Source organism: Mustela lutreola, chromosome 7 (genome assembly GCF_030435805.1).
Source record: "Mustela lutreola isolate mMusLut2 chromosome 7, mMusLut2.pri, whole genome shotgun sequence".
Lineage (NCBI taxonomy): Eukaryota > Metazoa > Chordata > Mammalia > Carnivora > Mustelidae > Mustela > Mustela lutreola.
In genome coordinates, this window is record NC_081296.1 from 150724465 (window position 1) to 150740531 (window position 16067).

Genomic DNA, 16067 nt, shown 5'->3' on the forward strand with positions numbered 1-16067 from the left:
AACTACGGGTTTGGGGTGGAGGATGGGGCGGGGGGTGGGGCCGGTGGGCCCAGGGCGTGCGCAGACCAGGCTGGGAAGTCCCAGCTGTTGGTCACTCACTCGGGCTGCTCCAGAGTCCTCACCACCGAGGCCCAGTTCCCGGGCCCTGGCTCAGCAGGCTTCTCCTGGCAGCTACGTCCTGCCTGGGGCCTGGGCCCTCCTCACCCAGCAGGTACGTTCTGTGCAGGTGGCCCGGGAGGGCTGCGGAGATGCCTCGGGCAGTGGGCGGGGACTCAGGGGGCTGAGGACGGCTCTGCTCGGGGTCTGCCAGTGGCCTTCTGGGCCAGGGATCTCAGCTCGGAGCCCAGGACCGAGCACAGACACAGACACGCAGAACGCGGCTATGCGGATGGAAAGACCCACACATGGGCACTGACAGACACACGGACTCACAGACAGAGCCACTTGCAGGCCTCTGAGACACATGTACAGGGGGACACACTCAGGTTAACACACAAGGCCCGTCCACACAAAAGGGGGAGCCCCCTCAGGCCCCCCCACCACGTTAGATAGCTTATCGGTTTTCCTTGGGTACCTGCCAGGTACTGGGCGGGCCTGGCTGGGGGCTGAGTCAGGCCCACTCCCCGCCCTGGGGGGCTCGTGGCCCAGGGCCAGATGCCCCACACCACGCCACCATCCCTCAGTCACAGGACACCCAGCGTGAAACCAGGCCCTGAGCGGGAGGTGTGGATTGTTGTCCAGAAAGGCTGCCGAGGCAGGTCTGGGGCGGGGTCAAGGTAGAGTCCACAGGGCATGGAGGCCAGCAGATACAGGTGTGGGGCCCGGCCAGGATTGCAACGGGGACCCTGAGCCTGACGGTCCCCTCCTCCACCAGGCTGGCTCTGGGCAGATGGGCACGGGGCCGATGGATGGAGACTCCCGGGCCAGTAAGGAAAGCCCATTGCCACAGGAACATTGGGCAGCACAGCCCAAAGACACCTTGGAGGTGGGGGCACCCATATCCCCTGGACCCTGAAATCCAGGTCAGATTTGGAGAGCTAAGATGGGGGGGCTGGGCATTTGAGGGCCAAAGAGGTGCCTGGGGGGCCGGATGGGTACAGGTCAAGGAGGCCCAGAGGTGAGGCTGGAGGGGGTCCAGGGGTGGGGGGCTCTGGCTGCCAGGATCTGCGGAGCCATGGAAGGGCTTAAAGCAAGGGAGTGACCTGGTTGACTTGTGCTGTAGGAGGGTCCATAATGGCTTGGGGAAGTGTGGGAGCAAGAGGGCAGAGGGACCAGCTGGGGGCCTCGAGGGGCCTTCAGGACTGTTCTGGTTCTGGAGGAGGGTGGTCGAGCAGGCTGGGGGGACCCGTCTGCTGGTGTGGCCTCACAGAAGACCCAAACTGCCAGCTGCCCCTCCTTCCCCTGAATCTGCCTCTCGGCCTCACTCCTGACATCCGGGAGCAGCTGCCACTGTGGGCACCTCGGCCAAGAGAAAGGGTTCCTTGGGCAGCAGCGTGGTTCACTGTAGCTGGGAGACGTGGGGACCCAGGCTGTGCTCCCGAGGCTCCCTGACCCTGAGCTGTGTGGCTGGAGGCAAGACCCTGCCTCTTTTCTGAGCCTGTTTGCTCATCTATGAGATGAGGTGGCACCCTGCAGCTTTGTCATTAGGGAAACCTGATGTGCGCCAGGCCTTGGGCTGGGCGCACAGTAGGTGTTTACCAAGTGTAAGCTCAGCCAAGACAGGGCCCACTTGACCTTCCCCCATGCCCCTAGTGACGATACTCAAAGCACATCTGGGCACAGCACAGGTTGCCTGGACCCTGCTGGTGGCTGAGGGGCTGGGGGTGGGGAGGGAAGAAAGCTCTCGGGACAATGTTCCCTGCGTGTGGGGGTCAGTCCAAGTTGGGGCAGGGTCCCTGAGTCCCAGTGCCCAGGAGAGGACGATGACCTGTGACCTGGGCAGGGCTGATAAGAACCCATCAATCACCTGCTCCTGCCTCTCCCTCCGCAAGGCCTCTCTCCAGGTGTTAGGTGGCCTCTGGGAACAGGAAAGGAGGCCTTCGCTGACGACCTGTGTGTCCGACCCCTGGAGGGCATTCGGGGGGTGGGGGAGGGTCTGGGCCTTGACCATCCCAGTGTCATCCCCACCAAGGCAAATGGAGGCCTGGGAATAGGTGTTCCCGCCTGATGTCACCCAAGGGTCAGGTGACAGCCTGACCTTTGTCCTGGGAGTAGGGGGAACCTGGAGATGGGCTGGGGGCTCTGGCCTCTGGTTCGTCTGTGACTTCAGTAGGTCCAGCCCTCCTTGTGGCACACTTCTCCAAGGCTAAAGTAAGACCTTGCTGGTCTAAGAGAGCCCCCACCCGGGCCACACCCTCACAAAGGGGTGGGGGGGTCCCCCAACGCTGAGGAGTCTCCTCTCTCCCACACCAGCCTTACCTAAAGGCAGAAGATCAAACACAGGCCCGGCTCTGCCACAAGGGAGTATGAGAGCACCCTGGGGTGAGAGCACCCTGGGGCAGGCCTGGAGCCCGGGGAGGGCAAGGGGGGCCCCTGCTTCGCACCTCCATGCTCTGGAGACCCCCTCGGGGCCCCGTCACTGGGGGAGCACAGCAGGGCTGGGTGGAAAGGAGAGCAAGGAGGGCGTACTGCCTTGGGGACCTTCAGGTCCCTCCCACCACGCCCCCCACAGTGCTGCAAGGCTGGATAGGGAGATAAGCCTTGGGGACAGCAGGGGGTGGCCACAGACCTCAGGCCTGACCCCGCTTCCCTCCAATTCTGAGTTACCCAGAGAAGGGGTAGACTCTTACAGGGGTCCCTGAGCTCCCCTTTGAGCAGAAGCAGTTAGGCCGGATGGGCTGAATAAGGGTGCACTGAGGACTTTGGTGGGGGGGAGGGCAGTGAAGCCTGGGGGTGCGGGGAGTGGGCATTTTAGGCCTCAGGACCTCACGTCCAGGAAATCCTGGATGTGGTTGCTGGGCCCAGCCCCGGGGGCTGTGGGCTGTGGGCTGTGGCTTGGGCTGGGCCACAGGACAACAGTGCAAGTTCAACTCTCCTCTCCCACTCTGACAGGAGGGTCTGGCCTGGCCAAGTCAGGGAGGGTCGGCATGGGGCCAGGGGGCGCTGCCCTGGGGAAGGTGGTGTTGGGGAAGTTTTCCAGAAGGAAGTAGCTGTCTGCATCTCAGAGCCAGCTGCAGCCTGGCACAAAGACAGCCCCGGCCACGAGAGCTGCCTGGTGCCGGCCTAGGAGCTCCTGGGAGAAGCTTCCCCGACCAAGCCCAGCTGCTGGGCTCCATGAGGTCTCACAGGTTTCTCACGGGGTTTCCGCGCCCATCCCCCAGGGCGGACGCCACCCCTCTCCCACCCCAGAGCTCCTGAGCCTCCTTTTCATCTCCAGCTTTCCTGCTACCAAGATGTCGTTGCCACAGACGGTGACCTCTGGGCCAGAGCTGCACAGCCCCGAGGAGCCTGCGAAGAAGCTGCAGACCCCACCAGTGCGGGGTCCCTGGCGGGCAAGCGGTGAGGGAGCTCCCGGCACCCGCCGTGAGGACACTTGGCCCGGCCTGGGCACATTCCGGCGGGCCTTCTCCCGGTCAAGCCAGCGGGCCTCAGGCCAGGCCCCCAAGGAGGACCTGGGCCTGTTCCAGCGCAGCTCCCGCTTCCTGTCCCGGTCCCTTCGGCGAGCCCGGGAAAACGGCTCCACGGCTGATCAGTCCCAGGCCACGGCTGTGCCAGGGGTGACTCACAACCCACAGATGCCCTCTAGGGTCATAGATGGTGGCGGCCGGCGGTCCTCTGCTGGGGTGGGACGTGAGGAACTGGAACCGGAGGCAGGTGAGCGCTTCACAAACAATACTGAGCATGGGGGGAAACTGAGGCCAGAGGGTGAGCAGCAGGGCCCAGGCTTCCTGACAGGCTGTCCTCCCCAGCTCCTCCAAACACTGCCCTGCCCAACCGCATTTTACATGCTCCCAGCATTTCAACCAGAGGAGCCTCCACGGGCGGCTCAGAGAGGTGAGAGTGAGCCAAGCGAGACTCAGAGAGGTTAAGTGACTCGCCTCAAGTCTCACAGCCAGGAAGTGGGGAAATGGGATTTGAACCCGGACCTGCAGGACTCAGGAACCCTCACCTCCCCACCGTGGTCCACAGCCTGGCTCCTGGCCAAACTAGAGGCATGGGCAAGGCCCTGGTCCTCTGAGGTCCCGGAGGGCTCCTGGCAGCCATGCGCCCGGAGGGGAGGTCCGGGGGGGGGGGGGGGCTGCCAGGGCGGGACACACTGGAGCTGGGCCCAAGGCTGCCGAGCACCCTCACTGCCGGTGTCCTCCGCGTCCTAGCACAAGACAAATCCGTGGCCGACCTCATCACCGAGCGCCAGCTGTTGGCGGCCTTCGAGCAGCTGCGGCAGCTGGAGGGGCGGCTCGTGGCCGAGAAAGCCTCGCGCAGCTTCCAGGAGGACCCCACGGGCTTCGCGCGGCGCGCCATGGACGTGTGTCTGCACTACGACGGGCTGGCGGCCGAGATCGGCGCCATCGTGCGCGAGACGCTGGGCCCGGGCGGCGTGGACGCGGCCACGCTCGGCGAGCTGGCCCGCACGGTGCGCGCGGAGGAGGAGGCGCACCCCGCGTCCCCCGCCGACGGCGACTTCCTGCTCACCCCGCGCCGCTGGCGCCAGCACTGGGAGGACGCGGTGAGGCAGAGCGCGCAGGAGCGCGTGCAGCAGGCGGGCGCCGGGGCGGCTCCTGGGGCGGCCGAGGCCGAGGCCGAGGGGGCGTCGGGCCTGGCCCAGCGGCTGGCCGAGCTGGGCGGCGTGGTTCGCAGCGACCTGCAGAAGGTGTGGCGGGAGGTGCTGCCGGCTTACTCGGCCGCCGGCTTCCCGGCCGGGGAGGCCTACCTGCGGGCCTTCCACGGCGCGGTGGCCCAACGCCTCCAGGAGCTCGCGCAGGACGCCCGGGGCTGCGAGCAACTCTACGTCCTGCTGGACTGGGCGGTCAATGTCTACGGCAGGTGAGGCCCCAGCCAGCGGCCGCGGGAGGCCCCGGAGGCTGGCATTGCCTGCCTGGCCGCTGCCCAGCCGGAGGCCTGTGGGTGCCCGCTCACCCTGAGCAGCTCGGGGCTCCCTTCTTCTCTCTTCCCTGGGGGAGGGCTGGTGGTTGGGCAGCAGAGATCCCGGGGACTTTGACCTTTTCTTCTTGGGCCCTGGTACTCTCCTACCAGAATTTTCCTAAGGGGCCACCTACGCACCCTACGTTCCTGAAAGCGGGAAAACATCCGAGAGGAGTCCAGAGAGAGGGCATGTGCTAATCCACAGGGTGCCTTTGCGCATTTACAAAAGGGCAGCCCTCCAGGCCAGACACAGGGCGGCTCACAGAAGCTGGATCTCACCCCCACTCTTCCCTTTGGACGGGCCCCTAGGTACAGGGCCCGGCCTGTCGCCAGCTCCCGCCCCCAGCTCTGCACAGTGTGATGGGGTGGATTACCTTCGCCTCTGAGCACTTCCCAGCTCTGAAGGCCAGAGCGCAGGTGGGAGGACGGTGACTAAAGGCTCCTGGGCTCATTAATTTGCTGTGCGGCCTCAGGGAGGTGCCCGTCACTCTCTGGATCTCCCTGGTGGGGGCTGGGGAGTGGTAGATCCCTGAGCTGCCTGGTGCTTGGTGATGGTGTTAGGCTTGGCCAGGGGGAAATTCGGGGCAGCAACTCATGCATCGAAGCCCAGCCCAGGCCCTCAGCCCCTACCCTGCCTTCCAGTCCTGACTTTCTGGGCGTCCCAGACCTGACCCTGTCCATGGAGCCACTGCCCCCACTCCTGGCTCCTGCCTTGTGGGCCCGCCTGGAGAGTGACTACACCAGCTTCCTCGAGGTGAGGCCAGGGGCCAGGCCTGAGGGGCATGGTCCAGGCTTAATGTGGCTGCCTCACCCTGGGGAGGTGTGGTGCCCAGAGTCACCCAGGGTGTGTGGCCCTGGATCAGGCCAGAGTCCCTTCTCACCGTGTGGCCTTTGGCATAGGCCTGTGCCCCAGCAGGGTGGTCCTTTCCTCCGAGGGTGCATGACAGCTCAGGAGGTAGGGGAACTGGGACTTCTTCTTGGGAGGGTCTCACTGTGCCCTTCTCGCCACCTCGCACAGACCAAGGTCACGAGCTGCTTCGATAGCATCCTGCAGCTAGAGCAGAGTCGGTGGGCAGACATGGAGGCCCCCGATGTGCTACAGGGTCTCTACCACACGCCACTGTCCATCGATGTCCACATGGTGAGCCTGGGGCGGTGGGGGGAGAAGCATACTTGGGCCTCTGGTGCTGTTTGGTTCCCTTTGAGGTGGGGACGCCCAGAACTGTACGACCCAGCCCCAACCTCCTTTCCCTATTAGCCGAGAGCCTGAGGCCCCACCTGGAGTGGAATCAGGGACCCTGGGTCACATGCCAGGCTGGGATCCCCGGGGCTCAGCGTCCAGCTTGGCAAGTGGCCCGTGGCTGTGGGGACAGGGAGGAGCTTCTGGAAGCTGTAGCCGAGATGGGGAGACAGAGCAGGGCAAGCTGGGGACACCTCTGGGCCACAGGTGGGGGACAGGGGCATCAGGATCTGGGCTCTGACGTGGGTTCAGCGGGTGGCATCTCTTGTAGCTTGTGGCAGAGCATGTGAAGGTGGCCGGTGCCATCTCTGCGGAACTGGAGGCCACCACCCTGAGCATCTGTGCACGTGCACTTGGCCTCTTCCTGCCCAGGTGCGGCCACCTCCTCCGCCTGGGGATGGAGTGGGTGGAGTGGCCAGGGTGTGGACAGCCCTCGTCCCTGGGTGAGGGGAGGGAGAGCCCAACCTGTTTGCTCAGTGTGAGATCTCAGGACAGGTGAGAGGGAGGGGCCTTGTTATAACCCCTGGAGGTCTGGGTGGGGACCTGAGCAGAGGGCTGATGCGCTAGGAAGGGTCCCTAAGGCCTCTCCGTACTTCGCCCCCAGGTTTGCAAAGGCTTTTCTAGAGTCGAAGGCGGTGAGCGAACCTCATCTGGGCGCCAATATCAACGCCTGCGAGGAGCTCCGGTGGGTCTCTCCTGCTCCTCCGCAGAGGGCGTGCCCGGCGCCGCCAGCAGGGGGCGCGCGAGCTCGGGGAACCGGGCACCGCAAGCGCCCGCGGTGGCCAGCTGGCGCCCGGGAGGAATCTGGACCCCGCGGAGGCACTGGGGCACTTCCCAGAAGGCCTCCATGGATGGCCCCGTCTCCACTCCCACCCCCGCTGGAAGGTCCTCCCTCCGCCCTTCAGAGCTGAGGCCCTGGAAGGGATGCAGGGAGTTTCAACGCAGAGCAGAGGGGGAGAAGTTCCCGCTAGCCCAGTCATGGCCTGGTGCCTGCCCAGAGTGTCCCCTGTCACCATGGGTTCCTTTCTTTCCTCCCTTCATCCAGGTTAGCCATCTTCCTTTTCATGGACACTCCCTTCTCCGGGAGGCCCTCCCTGGCACTCCATCCTCCCCACTACCCTGGGGGTGGCACCTGGGTCCCTCTGCCCCCAGAAGGCAGAGCCCCCCCCCCGTTCTGTTGGCAGCAGCTGCCCCCCTTCTATGCCTTCAACACCAGGACCAGCTTCGGTGTCTCCACATTGTGGACCACCAGCAGCTGTGGGGGTGGACTTCGAGCCACCCCTGCTGGGGTCAGATCCTACCTCTGCCGCCTGCTCTCGGTGTGCCTCAGGATAAGTCACTTCCCTTTTCTGTGCTTCCTTCTGTCACCTGTGAAATGGAGTTTGGAGCGCCTGCTCCTGAGGGCTGCGTGGGGACCTAATGTCTTAGAGGGATCATCTCACCTTCAGGGTTACTAGCCTGTGCTGCCCTAGAGGCTGCCCTTCAGATTCTAGTCTAAGGTCGCGGAGTTGGTGTGGCACCTAGGCTCCATGGCTGTATTCTGGAACTCCTTCCACAGCCTGCTCCCCCTTGCCCACTTCCTCCCCTGTCCTGGCCCCACCCCAGGACCAGTCTTCTGGCCAGGTTCCCAGGAACCTTTGAAGAGCTGGAGAAACCTCTAGTGGCTGCCACCTGTACCTTCCAGAAACGGCTGCTCCAGGGCCTGCAGGATGATGTGCAAGTGAGTAGGGTTCCCTCCCCACTTTCAACACCCAGTAGGTGCTCCCTGTGCCCTGGGTTCGTAGCAGCTTCAGAGGTGGTACGCTGAGGGGGGGGGGGGGGCAAGGGACCTGAACCGACCAATGAGGTCAGGAGACGCCTACTGACTTCAGTCTCCACCTCTCCGAGAAGGTGGGTTCAAGGAACCAGACCCCTCACCCAGCCCCTTGGACCTCCCCAGGCTCCCCTAAGCAAGGCCTGCCTAGAGGTTCACACACAACCCTGTCCACTGGAGCTCAGGGCCCAGATGAGGCGTTCCTGCCAAGGGCCTGGTGACATTCCTGGCTGAGAGAGGAGATGTTACCAGGGGGACTTGAGAAGGCAGCCAGATAACTCCTCCAGAGTTTCTTCCTGGGGACAGGCTGTCCCTTGACCCGAAACGCCCCTGTGAGGAGCCAGGCACTGGACTCTGAGGGGAGGATCTGAAGAGGAGCAGTATATGGTTGGAGGACTCCTGTCCCCCTCCGCTCCCAGCCGCTTTTCAGGAACCTGTGCACCAAGGCGTGGCTGACACAAGACGTGCTGCAACCCCTCATGGACAAGGTGGTGGCCTTCGCCCACCATCTGGAGCACATGGCCCCACTGCCGGCACAGGTATCTCAAGGGCGCAGGGCTCAGGCGGGGACGCGCGCGGGGCGGGGCCCTTGGCTCTGACCCTGACGCAGCTGCCGGCCCGCCCAGGAGACCCTGCAGGAGCTGCACCGCTACGTGGTCCGAGAGTACCTGGCGCAGGTGTTGAGGCCACGCGAGCGGTTCCGGGGTGAGGAGCGCGTGAGGAGCGCCCAGAAGATGGGCGTCGACGCCCAGGCCATCGGCGACACCTTCCAGGGCTTGGTAGGAGCATCCACCGCCAGTCCCGAGGGCCTGCCTCCTCTGGGGCCTCTGGCCTGGGGACCTTCCGCGGGCACCCCCGTTCTCATTGTAGTGGCCTCCGCAAGAGCCCCCGCGGGGTGGGCTTTGGCAGAAGGGGCTTTCCCCGGGTGCGGCTGGGGCGGGGCTCGGTGGTGGTCGTCTCCGCACATTTGCATACGGCTGGTGGGTTGGTGGGGCTAGTCGGGACAGGGCGGGCCTGTGGGTGGATCTTCCAGCCCCCCCCCCCCATCCCGCCTTTGGAGCTGGGGCACTTGGTACACGCACACCCCTTATCTGGGCTGTTGGTGTCCTGCACTCTGTAGGAGTCTGGGCTGTACCTCTGGGCCGGGGCCTCAATTTACCCATCTGAGCAGAGATGGCAAGACATCTCTGCACTGTATTATGGGAAGGGAAGGTGGCCGAGTCCACCGCAGAGGCCCGAGGCCCCTTCCGCCACAAGCGCAGGAGGCAGTCATACCAGGGACGCGGTGGTGGCTGCAGGGCGGCGGCAGGGGCCGGTGGGCTCGGGGGGCACTAGTGGAGGGGTCGCTGGCACAGGCGGCAAGGAGGCTCTGGGGGCAGGTGACCCAGCCAGCACTTGTCTCCGTGTCTCCGTAGGGCTCTGAGGCCACGTGGCTGGACCAGGCTATCCGGTGTGTGGCTGACATCCTGGGTGAGACTTACAAAGACGACATCCTGAGGCACCTGGAGACACTCATCAGGAGCTACCCTGACATCAGGTCTGTGACCCACCTGCTCCCTCATGGGGCTCCAAGGGCAGAAGGCCACCAGGCCCCGGGGCAGGGGGATTGGTGCCTTCAGAACGTCCCTGTGTCTCTAGGTGGGCAGGGGAGGAACCCCAGGGAGGCACAGCTTGTTTTGGTGGGCAGGGGAGCCACAATGCAGGCCAGGTAGGCCCTTCCTCGGGCCACTATGTGCCAGTGCCTGGGGACCATGGCCCCTGACCTTCAGGCAGGATGAGGGGGATGAGGGGGGTGATGGGGGAAGGGGGGGTCAGCCTTCCTTCAGAAGCTATTCTGGGCCACTCTCCTTCAGTGCCCTCAGACGGGGAGGCCCCTACAGCCTGGGGGAGTGGGTTGTGGTCGGGGCCCCTCTTTGGGCATCAGACCCCAGAGACAAGTACCCATTCCTGAGTTTGAAGGGGAGGCATGGCCCCTCTGCAAGAAAGCCCTATTGGGAGCCTGGAGACTCCTGACACCCCGACAGGAGGAAGGAGACTTTGATCCCCGGGGGTGTGTTGGGGAGCATGGTGAGTCATCGATCCTGTGGAAATTCCAACCCCAACCTCTCCATAACCTTGGAGAGTCCAGGATGGGGAGGCAACAGAGAGCCCAGGGCAAAGCCCTTTCCCCAGCCTGGACTCTCTCTGTCTTTGGCTGGAAATGACTACCCCCTCAGAGCGCAACGGGGGTTCCCCCTGGTCCCTGGGGTTCCTCTACACTCAGCCGGCTCCTCCCCTGCCCCCACCTTCTGGAGGGGGGAGGAGGGGGGACTCTGGGTGCTGCGGAGCCAGGGCTGCCGGCCCACTGCACGCTGCCCCTCTCCCCGCTGCCTGTGTGTGTGGCTCCCTGCACAGCGCTCCCAGGAAGAGGCCCGGGACACCTCCTGGCCAGGACATCCTCTCCTGGAGGCCATCCCGCTCTCTCGCTCACTTCTCTGCTGTTTCTTGACCTCCAGCTTGGACTGTTGTCCCTGTTGGGCACACTCCTCTCCGTGCCCAGCTCAGCACCCTCGGAGCCCCAGCAACCCTGTGCAGGGCCCTGCCCCTCCCTCAGCCTCCATCATTCTTGACCTTTTTCAAGTGGGGCCCCAGGAATGCTGGGTGGCCCTGCACTTGAGCCCAGGCCTTCCCCCCCCTCCAAGTCGGGATCGCCCCTGAGATGGGCTGGCAGGGACAGGGCCTTGTCTTTGCAGGCGGGACCACGTGCTGGCCATCCTGGCACTGCGCAGACTGGGCCGCCGGCGGAACCAGCGGCTCTTGCAGCATGCCCAGGGCCTGCTGAGGGCTGCGGCCAAGGCAGGAGGCTCCGGGGCAGCAGGGGGCCACGTGCTCTTCGAAGAGATCGAGGTGCCTGCCTCCATGGACCTGCTGATCGCCTGCATCTAACGGCCTGGGTCTGGGAGGGGGCGGGCTCAGGTGGGGGGCTGCGTTAGCTCAAGGGCACCTCGCCCCAGGCTTGGGAGCCCAGGGAGACGCGCTCAGCCCTGCTGCCAGCCTTGAAGCAGATGATGAGGAATCTTCACCCTCAGACACGGTGGCTGCGCCCAGAGGAAGGGCGAGAAGAGAGGCATTTCGGGCATTTGCAGGGGAGTGTTTGAGGGAGGCAGAAGCTCCCTTCAGGACTGCCCTCCAGGGGAGGCCTCCCTGCCCAACGGTCCAGCTCCACCCCCAGTCCAAATGTGAAGGACGGAGTATTTATTTTGAAAATAAAAGTGAATTAAAATGGTGCCTCCCAAAAGAGGGGGCGGGGCTGAGTTGGCTGAGAGCAGAAGGTGTGGGTCCCCACGTAGCGAGGGGTTGGGACGGAAAATTCTGTGGTTGTGGGTTCTGCCCATTGTACAAATGGGGAGGCTGAGGCGGGTCCAGAGCTGGGAAGGCCTGTGCCTGTGGCTGCAGAGAAAACAGTCTTTAACCCTGGGATCCTGGGTCTACTGGCCTCATGTGCCAAGTGAACCTCACCCAGCAGGGGTGGGCACTGCTCTGGCAGTTCTCAACAGGCCCGGGCTCCTGGGAGACAAGAAAAGGCCAAGGCCTGTTCTGCAGCCTAAAGTATTTGGGTTAGACGTGAAAGGGACTTCCCAGCAGGGCAAGTATCACCCGGGGAGTATATGTGGGGGGAGCCGAGCCTGCTGGTCTCAGCTCTGCGAGGCGGGGCTGCAAGGAGATCCCTCCAGTGTGCACCTGTTACCCCTCCCCACCCCCCTTCTCTCCCAGAAGCTTGGCCCTGGAATTTGACTCCTACCTCCTGGCAAGGCTACAGGGAAACTCATTTGCATGGGCAGCCCCTAGATTGCCAGAGAGCCTGAGCACGGAGACGGTGCAGGGAGACACTGAGCCAGGCAGCCAGCCATGCGTGCCTTCCCACCGCCCTTCTGCAGCAGACCACTGGCTCTCTGAGCCTGACCTTGACCCCCAGTGGTAGGGGGCAAGTGGCTGCAGGTGGGCCAAGGTCCTGAGAACCCAGTGAGGACGAGTCTCCTGAGCACAAGGCGAGGGTTCTGACAGGCAGCAGGCCCTGGCAGGTGGGGGATGGCCCACCTCCCCACACCGTGGACGGCCAGGGGCAGTGCCGGGGAGGTCTGCCACAGCCCCTAGGCCAAGGCCAGAGAATACAGCCAAGTCTGAGTGTTGTCGGGGTCCTGAGGGGAGTGGAAGCAGGTACCAGGGGCAGCCCCCTCCATGGATACAGGAAGGCTGGGGGTCAGGAGTGGGGCAGGCAGGGGGCTGAGGGGATGTCCAGACCTCCCTAAGCAGGGAACCTGGAGGGGGGTGGGGCAGGAATGAGAGCAAGGAGAGGCTGTGGTTCAGTGCGCAGACTCCAGGCGGGGAGGGGGAGTAGGGGGGCGGGGGACGGCATGTCCCAGCGCTGCCGCTGACAAGCAACGGTTGCATCTTTCCACTGTGGGGAAACTGAGGCCCACAGAGGGTAGAGGTTGCTGCACAGCAGGCCCCAGCATAGGTAGCTTGAGGAGAAAGGGGTTAGCCAGGGGGAAGGGGGGTGTCGGAGGGGCATCGCCTGGGTGGGGTAAGAGGGCTGGATCAGACCCCAGCCTGGTTCTCCCTCGGGAGCCCGTACCCCATGTTAGAGCTCCAGTCGCCTCGTGGAAGCCTCCTCCCACAGCCCCTGACCCCGTCCCTAACAGGCCTGGCCTTGCCCGAGCCCCTTGGCCGAGGCTGAGGGTCCTGGGGTTGGGTTTCCAAGACAGGCTCCAGAGCTGGGGGGGAAGGGGGTCCAGTCCCAGCTGTGGGACACCTCTCTGTGGCGCCCAGAGGCGCCTCCCTGTGCCTCTGTTTCCGGCGCCACGAGAGGAGGCCGTCTGTGCCCCCAGGCTGGGGAGGCTGAGGTAGAAGCCAGCCCCGGGGTGCAAAGAGAGGCTGAGCGGGCGGCCGTGCAGTGCAGGGCTCTGAGGGGTCGCGAAGCCTGAGGTGGTGGGGTGGGTGAGCGGGGAAGGCGCCCGGAGGAGGCTGGGAACAGAAGCGGAGGAGCCGTTCTCTGACAGGAGCTTCCTGCCGCGGGGGAAAGGCTTTGGGCCGAGACCCAGGCAGCCTTCCTGAGCGTGTCTGGGCCTGGAGATAGGAAGTCAGGCTTTCCTGGCCGGAACCCTCATGCCCAGGCGGGTGTGTGGGCCTCGTGCGTGTTCCTGTGGGCCTAGCAGGATCTGGACACTGGGGCTGGCTTCCCGGGGCTAAGCGGGGATGAGCAGGAAGCCGGACAGCGGCCCTGAGGCGGGTGGTCAGGAAGGCTGGGGCCCAGAGGTGGGCCAGACCCAGGGAGCCAGGCTCTGGCCATTGACCATTCTGCCCCAGACCCTCCCGTTCTCCCTGCCCACCACGTCCCAGGAGGCCTTGCCGAGAGTGTAGCGTATTTCCTTGGCCATCCTGTCGTCCAGGCCAAGCATGGGGGAGGGCACGGCCGTCAGAGGGCAGCTTCCGGACTGGTGGGCCAGGCTGTCTGGCTGCTACGGAAGCCTGTGTGCGTGCGTGTGCCTGCGGTATGCCTGGGGGCGGAGGGGCCGTGCCCAGTGTCTGCGTTCCCCTATGGAGCAGGACATCCTCTTTGCCCCCTGAGCGGGGGTCCTGGGCCCTGCCTTCTGACCCCTGGTCTGGTCTGCCTGGCTACCCTCATTCTCCTGCATCGCTCCCCGGTCTCTCCTCACCAGCCCAGCTTGGCTTCCTTCAATGCGCACCCCTCCTCAGGCTTCTTCAAGGACTGGGGGGTTGCTTCTGGCCCGGGGCCTATGGGGAAAACAAGCCCCCTCGGTGCAGGTTCTGGGACTCTGGCCCAGCCTGGTGAGGGCAGTGGGAGAGCACAGAGGGCCATCCTGCCCAGGGCCGAGCGCTCAGGTCCGAGGACACCATGAGCCACGGCCTGCTGGTCCTTCTGCCAGCCCAAAGACAATCCCGGGGTATCAGGAGGGACCTGGGTGTTACCCGGGAACCCCAACTCAGCCGGGACTGGCGCCTTCTGTGGATACCTCTTCTCCCTGCTGGCCGCCGGATGCTTGGGCCCAGCTCCCCTTGAGAATGCGGTGCTGTACCAGCCCATAGGGCCACACCAGGCAGCGGTTTGCTCAGGGCTTGGCCTTGCCCTCCTGAGGAGGGGGGTTAGATGAGTGTGTCCGTGGGTCCTGGCACACAGGGCACGCCGCCAGCATCACCAGCGTGTCATCTCCGCGCCTGCGCGGTCTCTCCCTCTTTCCCGCGTGCCTGGCCACTCCAGCCCCTTCCTTCCTGGCCCCACACCTCATGGGGTCAGCATCCGCATGGCCAGGATGCGGTCCTGCAGGCCCCCACCACTGCCGGGGAGGGGAGGGCAGGAGGCTGCAGCGCTCCCAGGGTCACCCCCCACCCCCATCGTCACTTCCTTCCTCTGCTGCCACCAGGTCCCTTTGGGAACTCAGCAGGCCAGAGAGGCCCTCTCCCGGCTCCGTGTCTGCACTTCTCCAGGCGGTCCACGGGGAGGGCTGGGCAGCGGGCCTGTGCGGGGGCTGGGGAGACATGGATGCCGCTGACAAGGTCCAGCCCCACAGCATCCCACGTCTGGGGGGATCAGTCCCGGCCCCCCTCATCCCCCACGCCCAGTGGTGGTGCAGGCCCTCCCTGTAGGGGATTGTGCCAGGGGCCAGGAGCGCCCATGGGTGAGCGCTGCCAGGGTCTCGGCCTGGCCTCCCTGGGCCCCCTCCTCTGGTGAAATGGTTGGAGGGCATGACCCTGGACAAGGCTAACCCAGTCCCGGGTCCGCTCCTCTCCTGGGACCCGTGCGGCCTGGACTAGTCTCTGCAGGGATTCCCTTCCCGTGCGGCACACACACCTCCCACCTCTTGGTGGCCTTCAAAACATGTTAGATGTTTTCAGTGTTTAACGCGTGTTTCGGAGAGCGACACCATCACACAGCTCAGAATTCGAGAAGGACCAAAAGGTTCTAAGAGGAGATGTCTCCTTGTTTCCGTCCCTCGGCGTCCTTCCCCAGAAGCAAGCGGGGCTCCTTAGGGGATAAGCAGCTGCTCATCCGTGAATAACGAAGAGGCAAGCGCTGGTGAAAAGGAGGCAGGCCCTGGTGAAGCACCTGCTTTTGCCGGAGGCGGGGGTCGGGGAGGGTGGGGTGTCCTCCTTGAGCCCCGCAAAAACAAATGAAGAACCCAATGCTTTCACACTGACGGAATCCTCAAAGAAGGAGATCTCGGGGCGCCTGGGTGGCTCAGTGGGTTAAGCCGCTGCCTTCGGCTCAAATCATGATCTCAGGGTCCTGGGATCGAGTCCTGCATCGGGCTCTCTACTCAGGAGGGAGCCTGCTTCCTCCTCTCTCTCTTTGCCTGCTTCTGCTTCCTCCTCTCTCTCTGCCTGCCTCTCTGCCTACTTGTGATCTGTCTGTCAAATAAATAAAATCTTTAAAAAAAAAAAAAAAAAGGAGATCTCGAGGACTTGTAAAAGAGGAATGTCATGACAAGTCCTGCCGTTTCCGGGGTACCCGCGGGGTGTGCCTGGCTAAGCTCACTGATTTACACTTTCCTCCCTCTCCGTGGACTCGGTGCCAGGGTTAAGAATCTGCTTCTAGATCCAGACACCTCTGGGCTGGGACCCCAGCTCGGCACCTTCCTAGCTGTGTGACTTTGGGCAAGTGACTCCGCCTCTCTGGGCTGTCTCTGCAGGTGTAAGATGGGGAGCACCCCTGAGAAAACATAAATGTGGTGCTGGCTGAGGGCCAAGCCCCCAAGAGGACCATTATTGTTATTTAAGGGTCCCCCGTCTCCCATAACCCTTTCCTGGCAACCTCCCAAGCCTGCGTCACACCGTCTCCAAGAAGGAAGGCTGAGGCCTGCGAGATGGACCCCAAGTCTAAATGAACGCAGGTGTGGGTGATGGAGCTCTCCAGGGCCAGGGGGTCTTCACACC

At 64.2% G+C, this 16067-nt stretch overlaps 1 protein-coding gene across 8 annotated transcripts; it reads left to right on the forward strand.

The window, feature by feature from the left end:
• The first annotated feature begins 52 nt into the window (after positions 1–52).
• EXOC3L4 (exocyst complex component 3 like 4) lies at positions 53–11400 on the forward strand. 8 transcript variants are annotated; one of them, XM_059183204.1, is made up of 13 exons: positions 53–211; positions 3377–3813; positions 4314–4983; positions 5725–5836; positions 6101–6223; positions 6594–6694; positions 6927–7007; positions 7928–8042; positions 8555–8674; positions 8762–8914; positions 9551–9672; positions 10868–11021; positions 11129–11400. In XM_059183204.1, the coding sequence occupies exons 2-13, from the start codon at positions 3393–3395 to the stop codon at positions 11270–11272; spliced, it is 2316 nt and encodes a 771-aa protein (XP_059039187.1). In that variant the 5' UTR covers positions 53–211; positions 3377–3392; the 3' UTR covers positions 11273–11400. The 8 variants fall into 8 exon arrangements, 6 of the variants coding, with proteins under 6 accessions (XP_059039187.1, XP_059039188.1, XP_059039186.1 ...); XM_059183205.1 differs by lacking the exon at positions 53–211 and adding an exon at positions 824–1022; XM_059183203.1 differs by lacking the exon at positions 53–211 and adding an exon at positions 3257–3278.
• The last annotated feature ends 4667 nt before the right edge of the window (positions 11401–16067 follow it).